This window comes from Neurospora tetrasperma (genome assembly GCF_000213175.1).
Source record: "Neurospora tetrasperma FGSC 2508 unplaced genomic scaffold NEUTE1scaffold_3, whole genome shotgun sequence".
Lineage (NCBI taxonomy): Eukaryota > Fungi > Ascomycota > Sordariomycetes > Sordariales > Sordariaceae > Neurospora > Neurospora tetrasperma.
Genome location: NW_009799101.1, coordinates 1,722,527 through 1,731,712, shown reverse-complemented (window position 1 = coordinate 1,731,712; position 9,186 = coordinate 1,722,527). Strand labels below are relative to the sequence as shown.

At 50.8% G+C, this 9,186-nt stretch overlaps 3 protein-coding genes across 3 annotated transcripts; 1 reads left to right on the top strand and 2 right to left on the bottom strand.

Annotated features, from left to right (window-relative positions):
- Nucleotides 1-619: 619 nt before the first annotated feature.
- NEUTE1DRAFT_122030 (uncharacterized protein) lies at nt 620-2,078 on the bottom strand (the record flags this gene model as incomplete). Its single annotated transcript, XM_009852441.1, has 6 exons — nt 620-625; nt 732-931; nt 1,133-1,289; nt 1,339-1,357; nt 1,449-1,532; nt 1,854-2,078. 6 exons carry the CDS (start codon nt 1,931-1,933, stop codon nt 620-622), a joined length of 546 nt encoding a protein of 181 aa, XP_009850743.1.
- A 1,328-nt stretch (nt 2,079-3,406) lies between these two features.
- On the top strand, nt 3,407-5,325 carry NEUTE1DRAFT_81382 (uncharacterized protein; the record flags this gene model as incomplete). Its single annotated transcript, XM_009852440.1, has 4 exons — nt 3,407-3,665; nt 3,726-4,714; nt 4,856-4,987; nt 5,049-5,325. The coding sequence occupies 4 exons, from the start codon at nt 3,407-3,409 to the stop codon at nt 5,244-5,246; spliced, it is 1,578 nt and encodes a 525-aa protein (XP_009850742.1).
- A 1,126-nt stretch (nt 5,326-6,451) lies between these two features.
- On the bottom strand, nt 6,452-7,915 carry NEUTE1DRAFT_100545 (uncharacterized protein; the record flags this gene model as incomplete). The annotated part of the gene is made up of 6 exons (XM_009852439.1): nt 6,452-6,485; nt 6,515-6,536; nt 6,620-6,663; nt 7,341-7,447; nt 7,718-7,719; nt 7,816-7,915. 6 exons carry the CDS (start codon nt 7,913-7,915, stop codon nt 6,452-6,454), a joined length of 309 nt encoding a protein of 102 aa, XP_009850741.1.
- Between the last annotated feature and the right edge of the window lie 1,271 nt (nt 7,916-9,186).

Here is a 9,186-nt window from a genome sequence, read left to right as displayed (position 1 = left end):
GAAGCGCGCTAGAGAAACACCCCATCGGCGGCTGTCATTTTGTGGTCCAGATGTGGTCCAATTGACGATCGTGGGGTGATTACTTGTCTCTGACATGACTTCCAAACAGCTTCTCTGTTTTTTTTTTTTTTTTTTTTTTTTTTTTTTTGACCGGAGTGGTCATTCGGACCGCTAATTCCTGTTGAGTCCTTCCACTTCTCTGGAGCTAGAGGCGGCTGGTGGTGGACTATTCGCAAGGCGAGGTGAGACCTAGAAATACGAACTCGAGAGATGGATGGATGGATACAGTATCACCAACTGTACAACATGTATGTAGGTATCGATGTTGGCGGTCACTCATCCAACGGAGAATTTGGAATGCGGGCGGATGATTGCGCAAAACCTCAAGAGCGCCTCGAGGTTCTTCACCCCGCTTACCTACACAACGAAGGCAAGAGGTCTGGAGGCGGTTGAGGTGAACCCGTCTCTTTTGGTGCGTGCCAAGAAAGGTACCAATGGTGACATCGGGGCATGCGGGGCTAGAGTGCTGCAAGTAGGGTGGTGTGCGACTGCCTCCTGCGACAGATCTGAGACGTTCCTGCCCCGCGAGCCCCGGTTGCTCCCCCGGCCCACTCCTTCCTTACGCCTGGCATGTCCATGGTGTCATTAGCTTCCTTGAACAGCCCTTTCGCTTTTCCATCCAGGGGCATCCGCTTGCCCAATTCCAACCAGTCTCTTTCCAACCTAGCTACCAACCCGCACACAATCTCCTTGTTCCTTTCTCTCGACTCAGTCATTCGTTCCCTCTCCAACAACCTCTCCAACGTCGGCTTGTGGCTCAACACCACCAGCCCGGCCAACGAATCGCAGTCGTCTCCGAATCCCCGCATCCACAATCTGCAGTCGGCAAGACGGGGTTTCCCCTGCCGGTCCTTGGAGTCCACCCAAGTTCCTCAATTGAATTTTGCAAGAACAAAACCCACCAAACCCCTTGAAAGGATCGAAATCGAAACCGTACTCCCTGCCTGCCTCGAGCGATCAGGAAGCCCAAGGAGGATCAAGACACGGGTGACGCGGATCATCCTCCCTTTGATCTTGGAACTTGCTATTTTTGCCCTCCTGCCCTGCTTCCCCTCAACACCTCCCTAGACACTTGCCCACTCGAGTCCAGTTGACGACATGGGCTGGGCCAGCATCAAGCCACTGAACCAAAAGAGGCTTACGCTACCTCCTTGTTCCGACCGCAACGAGACTGCTAACCCGCTCACAGCACTAGCGTAATCCTTACTCCAAATTTTGTCTTCTTCAATCTCGGCCCTCAGGCTTCAGCCAGTCCTGAGCTGACTCGCCCTGAGCAACCTCCGCTTCTAGCGCCGACCTGACGAATTCATTATGGCTTGTGTCAAGTTTCTGAGTAGCGAAACCCTAGATTCACGAACTTGGGAAGAGTTTCCGATCACGAAACCCACACACGCGTCGCCATGTCCGTCCTGGTTTTGCACTTCCGATGCTGAGAGACCGGGGCTTGCTTTGCTGGGTTAGGTCTCAAGCTGCTATTTCGATGTTGTTGTCTCGCAAAACAACAACATTCGATCAAGTTGGATACACAGGCAGTCACGCTTGATTGTTGAACCTGGACTTCGAGGCAAAGGGCAGGCTTGCAAATCGTCATCACAACCTTCGAGCATTATGCCCGCCTGTCAAAATATTATATCATTCGTACATGGCCGGCCTGGCTTGCCCTGATGCCTTACGGTAGCGATCTAATTGCTTCAAGCCGGGCTGATAACTGAAGTCAGTCTGCTTACGTTCCGTTTAACGGGCGCCAGAGGGACGGAAACGACGGAAAATTCTAGTCCTCTACAGCCTCGTACACCATCCTACTACCGCGAAGCATCCTTTTCAACATCCAATTCTTAAGCTTAGACCACCATCGGCCTGGAATCCGGATCATCCAAGACAGGGAAAACTAGGCCTGGCTGCCACCTATTACCGACAAGAAGGCATGGATCTGAAACAAGCCACGCACCCATCGGTATCTTTTCGCGCCCTACACAGACAGTTCTGGGTACATGGATGATGACCCCCATCTCATCTTCACTTTGCTAACCATACACACTCCTGACCGAAAAGGGCTTAGAGGCCTTCTCAGACAACCCCTTGCCCTGTGCTGCTCAGAATGGGTGGCTCTTCCTGGTAGGGGAGAGTCCCGGTCAAGCCCCTGGCTAGTAATCGGGCTAGTAGCCACTTTGGTCTACGTTGCTTCCTCACTACTTTTTAACCAAATTGCTTTTCGGGCCATTTGGCCATCAAGACTTTTACTTTGGGAATCTGACTTGCCAATGTTTTAGCCTCATCATCTATTGCCAAACAAAGCATTGATCTGTAGGCTAAGCACCTGGTCCCTGCTTGGGACAATATCATCTCATACATGGCTCCTTCTGCCCCGTCTTCGATGGGTACATGCAACCCTGTCCGCGTCTACCCTTGTCGCCTGTCTTCTTCCCAAAGGAACAGGCCATACAGACATCTCGTGCACCACCTGTTATCCACGTTCATAGACGCAGGCAAGCCTGTACCATGTATCAGAGACCCGGCTTAGCTGCTACCGGTGTCCCTAACCTGGCCTCACTGGACCATTAGCCGTCCAGGGGTGCTTGTGTCTTGGTATGTGATAGATTTCTTTTATACCTACGGCATGTCAGTGTCCCCTCACTGGTCTCTTCCTTTTGCTACCTTCCCGTCCATTCATTCTCGATTTCTCACTGGTTATCCGACCCTCTTTCACTACCACCAGTCCTTACTATTGCTTGCTGGCTTATAATACACCTAGAGCAGGCTCTCTTCCTCTTGAATACCAGTGTGTGGGTGATGGTCTAACGGGTTGGCTTCGTACAACTCATTCCACTCCTTTCCTTCCAGCACTTCGGATCCTTGACATTCCTTTCACTTTGGGTAACCGCAATTTCACAACTTTCTTTTCTCTTTCCTTTCTGGTCATTCTATTATTCTTCAAAGACGAGGTCCAACAATCCTTAACAACAATCGATATACACGAACCGCTCGTACCACCAATCAACCAGCCATCAACGCTCTCATTTACCACCGATCACTTCACCTACGCAGAAAGGCTCGCAGTGCTACCTGTATCCCTTCTCAGTCACGACATCTTCCCACCTCGAGCTAGCTTCAACGCCGTTATACATTGCGTAAGTTCAACCATGATCCCTGGACGTATGTTCATGCTAACATCCACAGCTCTGCCCGTGGCTTCCGGTCAACAACCAGTGGGCCCGAGTGATCTTTTTGAAACTATCGAATAGCCATGGACGCAAACCAGGAGCAATCCCGCAGACGGTTGCCTTTTTCCTTTGGGTTCTCAAAGAGACAAGAAGTGTCTTTCCATCACCAAGATACCATATCCACTATGCCTGGGAGCCAATTGACGACTGAGATGGAGGCGATGGCGCCTACTCATGGAATGTGGACAAACCCTACCTCTCATAGTATCAAGCCACGACCGGCTACTATCCATGAAGGATTCGCATATAGTATGGGTGGTGGCTTTGGAACTTTACCAGCGTGGACTCAACCCTCATTGAACATCCCGCAGGCGCAACACACCCCAAGCGACGTCATGTTCCCGCCGACCTCGATGCCTCACGAGTTCTACCCGCAAACGACAGGTGAGACGACCGAAACTACTAGGAAACAAGATGATGTGGAGGAGCTAACCGTTCCATTAGATGCATGGGGGCAGGGACATTGTGGAGAACATGTTGATATACCACCTTTGGACGAGGATCTTGCAATCGGTCAGGCATTCACTAGTGACGAGGTCGTTCCCATGGACCTTCAGTATCAGGGACATCAGCAGTTGGAAGGCGACCAGATGAACTACGATGGCGGATTGAATCAGCGCAGAATGTCTGGATCGTCGTTCAGCTTGTCGACGTCGGGTGCCTTCTCCGACATGCCTTCGTACGACGAGTTCTCCGCCACGTTTTCTGACGCGCAGTCAATTTCCGATTACCGGCCGACCTCAAACAGGAACTCCTACATGTCTTCAACACATCTCTCACCTGTCGCTTCTCCACGTATGACTCCTCAAACACGGTCGGATCTCGTACGGACACAGAGCAGAGGCCGCGCCTCGCCTTCTCCCCGGCCTGGAGCGCGCGCTGCTCCATACAGCGTGGATGGTGGCAGGAGTAAGAGATGGTCCACGGGATCTTACGGTACAGCTGCTAGCAGAAGACCTTCGCCTTTTGTCTATCATCACGGATCGCAAGAGCCCTTCCACTCTCAGCCGCGGATGCCGACCCACCACTCCTCCCCCACGGTTGCTCAGCCTCAACTACCGCTCAGCTTTGGGAACCTACAGGCAGTACAGCAGAACCCCTATCTGCTTGGGAGCAATGGTCCAGTACTTCAGCATAGTAGCATGCTTCTTCCGTCGCAATTGCCATCGCATGGGTTCCACCCCGTGCAGCACCACTATGAGCAGCCGCCTCCGCTGCTTTCTCATGGATTCTTCCGTATGCTTTCGAGCAATGCGGACCCGAGCTCTCTGCATCACCACTACGCAGACCTTTCGGATCCGCCTGATCTCTTTGCTGCCCTTCAGGAGGAACAACTCGATCCTCCCCCCGAAGATATGAATCCCGACGATCCCGAAATGGTCCCCCACGAGCAGGAGCTCAGGTTCGACGGTGATCTTTACACCCCTAAATGGGTACGTGGACACGGAAACAAAAGGGAAGGATGGTGCGGAATCTGCAAGCCAGGACGTTGGCTAGTGCTCAAGAATTCAGCGTACTGGTACGACAAGAGTTTTACACACGGCATTAGTGCACCGACAGGATGTCGTTTCCAGGAACCTCAAAAGATCAGGCGCATGGAAGGAAACCCGGAAGTATGGGAAGGCTTTTGTGGTACTTGCCGTGACTGGGTCGCGCTCGTGAGCAACAAGAAAAAGGGCACCACCTGGTTCAGGCACGCATACAAGGTATGTCAAGAATTATCTCTTCCATAATGAGTGCCTATTGCTAATAGTTATTCTGGAACAGTGTCATACCCACACGAAGATCAAAGAGACACCAAAGCGACAAAGGGGGAGCAGTCACACGCGACCATCAAGCATGATCAAAGGTAAAGCCGAACCGCAGATCTCTAGCCCCCTGGGAGGTCAAATGCAGGACAGCTCGATTGCGGAAACACCTTCCTTATCCCAGACGTCGGGAGAGAGCCAATTCGAGCAAGCATAAGAGGATCAATGTCCATCATTGTCGGCACCATCAATCCAGCCTCTGCACCGCTGCCACCCACCGAGCCACAATCGAAGTTATGCCAAGCTCCCAAGTTAACTTCACACTCTGCCAATCTGCAAACGCCGCCAATACCTCCACACGATGGGCGTCGCCACAACGAGCACGCCCAGGTCACATCTTCCCCTCGTCCTTGGCCTGCCAACAATGCTGGAGTGGCCGATTATCAGTGACCGTCCACCACGGTCGATTAGTTGAGAGACTCCGATTGGAATGGGTATCACTACGCCCACTCCACATCTTTCCTTATTTTACTCGTCTATTCCCCTTTTTACAGCTTCATGAACATAGTTTGCTCACTGAACCATGTGGTATTCCTAAGGTGCTCACAAACCATGGTCTGTTCTTTCCTCATCTCCATATTCGCTTGTTGAATCTCATATTTTTACGGAAGCTGGCTACCACGAGATGTCGTTATGACCATACACGGAAATCAGAGAAAGCGGAAAGCAAGTACACACAAACAACTCCTCGGGAATGGAGTATGATTTAGAATTGGGGCTCAGGGCGATTTACTAGATACCTTACCTAGACTGGCACACTTTCTTATGATGTCTCTTTTTTCTCTATATGCCGACCTGATCTATTCAACGCGGGCGTCGCGAATATGATTCAGTGCGCGGAGGTGATGTGGTGGAGGATACCCGATTTCCTTATTTCCGTCTTCCTGTTACTCGTTTCCTTGGCTTCTAATTGTCTATTCGAAATTCTTATAACCTTCTATACTCTCATTTGTCCCCTTATTGCACGGGGCTTTCCCCGTATACCCCCTCCCTTTTTTGATGGTTATTGTTGTAGGTTCGTGTTAGGCTTCTTCGCAGCTCTAGATGAGCGAAATGATACCCAAATACAACTAAGCTGATGGCCACCATAATCACGGGAACCCGACAAGCTACATAAGTGCCAGACGGATGGAAGTCGTACCGTATGACTTGTGTGCCTTGGTGAGCCCAGCTGGGCTTTGGTTTGGTTTGCGTTGCGGACCACTAGATTTTCGACTTGACAGGAGCTACCTATGCACGGTTGCCCATACGACCGGGCTGAGGTAAACAAACAAACAAACGCATAAAGTGACGTATGCGCACTAGTTGTTCCACCAATTTTTTTTTTTTTTTTTTTTTTTTTTTCTTTTCCACATCCCCCCCTTACGATTCATGAAAATCCACTTCGAGACCATTACTGGATATTTTATAACCCGGCATATGTACCAAGTATCAGACTCGACTAGTTCTGTATGTGCGTAGCAGAGTCGCAAGTCTTGAGCATTTGTTTACTGGTACGTAAAAGGTATTCTAATTTTGTGCACTACAAACGCTTGTCGGCCTTGCGGACCCTAATGGCCTCTGGTGCCACCTGGCTGGCAGGGGTTTAAAGTGCTTGCATGACAGTCCAACAGACGAAAGCTGGGATGGGATGATGGCTCGAATGCAGCTGTGCAATGGAAAGTCAAATGATGGTATTACATCAGACTTGTGTACAGCAAGTACCAGAAGGATGTTCATCGAAACCGACACTTGTTGAAAGGCTTCACATCCACAGTCTGCAGTGACATCTAATGTTATGTTCGATAGGGTCATCACAGACAAATAAATAGCAAGGGAGCGAGAACGCTCCGAGGCCGACGGAAGGAAGATGCACCACATGTTCGCCAGGCACGGCTAGTGTCTGATTGGCACGCTGCACGCTATACAGACGTGATAGGTAGGATGAGAGGGCCGGAATAAGTAAGGCAGCAAAGCCCAAGTTGAGAACACCTTTCCTATTGAGCAACAGCTTGAGGTTCTTCACCGCCCGCGCAGCTCAGTCACGATGAAAGAAAAAAAAAAAAAGAACGAAAAAAAAAAAAAAAAAGGTTCATGGATGCAAGAGAAAACATTGCCTGCCACTCCACTCCAGTAACATGGAGTCGTGCGTTTCGGAGCGGTTCTATGGCATCCACATGGAAAATCGGCAACCACCGGCGGTGCTCGGAGACGGGAGGGGGACGAGCGAAGACTCCACTGGCTTCCGGGTTTGGTTCGTCCCGAAACTTACGACAATGAATGTTCGGCCGCGCAGTGAACTTGAAATCGGCTCAGGTAACCCTGCGACGTAACGGCGTTACGGGATTTCTGCCAGGTCTGAACGACACCATGGCTGACCTTTAAATAGGTAGTTCATAATGTTTAGGCAAAGTGGTCCTACATACATGGCGAGGCAAGCTGTGGAGGTGATCAAGACAACGGCGTGAATCCGTGAAAGGGAAGCACAGCGGGAAGAAGTGACTGCATCCTAACGGTCTGATGCGTCGTCCGAGCTTCTTATGTTGACTCATGTCGTCCCTTGGAAAAATAACGGCAAGATGTGCAACATTCCTGCTGAAGGACACCGACACAATTTCTCAGACATTTGCCAGGGATAGATGGGTAGACAACTATCATGAGATAGTAGTATCATCCGAGCAAGCTGAAGGGTGCCAGAAAAGCACGAATAATCATCGGCGTCGCCTGGAACCCGGACCGTTCCTGACCTGTCCCCAACCCGGCAACGGGTGCATGGGCATGCAGACAACGGCTGGCTGCCCGTGGCTCTGTCCCCTTGTGCCTTGTGCAGGCGATGGCAGGTGTCATCTTGACTGAACACCTGCTCTAAGTGGAGCATAGCTCAAGTAATTCGTTGCATCTATGAGCCAACTCGGTTTCTTACCACCTTTCCATTTCTCCCAATTTACTTAACCCTGACACCATGAATGCCCTGATTGTCACATCTGCCGGCGGAATATCCATTGTATCTTTTGTATATGTTAAATGGCTGAGCTGTAGCACAGGGAAGACCCTGATGAGCGGAGAGGGACAGCGGGGGTCGAGACCTGTGCCACCACCGAGGGCGCTTGCAAAGCACCTATCTTTTAGCACATACCCCAGGCGGTAATGCCTGCATGCAGGAGGTACCGGTAAGGTATGGAAACGCAAAAGCAACGGGGAAGACGCAGGTTACAAACATAGCAGTACACGATACCGTGACGAATACAGTAACTTTTTTTGCTTTCGAATTTCTCGCAACAAGCCGTCGTCCAGCCTGATGTTTTTCAGCCCCAGAGATACGGGGTCTTTTCTTGACCTTTTCCCTTCCTACACGATCCCGACCAGGCATTCCATCCCCGTCTTGTCCCGAGTCCTGCTACATGCCGGATCGACTTTCGTTTTCCAACAAATCTCATGTTTTTTGACTTTCTTGATCTTCTTCCTCTTCTCCCTGTGTGACTAGGTGAGCCCACTGTTTGCTAGCTCCCTCCAGCTGAAGCCCCTCCCTGACTTCACATCCATCCCTCATTTTCCGCTAGGACGACGTGCACTAACCAGAGGACTGTCATCTGCTTCACGTTCCCTATAGAGTCCCAAAACGTTCATAACGGTGGTCACGGCTACGATCGGCGAGGGAAACCCACCAGCCCCAGATTCGAGTAATCATCAGGAAAAAAAAGAAAGGTCCAAGAGTGGGATGGTCAACACAAGAAACAGCACGTAGACAAGACCGACTACCTACCGATTCCGATTTCTAGCCTCTTCAGCTTGCCATCAGCTCCGTAATCCATTCTCGGCCCTGTTCTATCCACACTATACCCGAAGCAAACGACTGAAGGATCTCTCTTCACCGTTTACATACCAGCCCACCCATCAGCAAATTTCCACCTCGACCTCAGATCGGAATTGGAATATATGTATGGCACAAGACAGAAACTGATATGAGCGGGGATCAGCTGGCTTGCAGGTTAGCCAGTTCATACCACCATCTTGTTACTCCGGCCCCTCCTCCTTGAGAGACTGGCATCCCATCCCTCCCTTCTCATTGCTTCTCTTCTTACTGACCCTCTCATCTTCGTAGCAGCTTTGGTGACCAA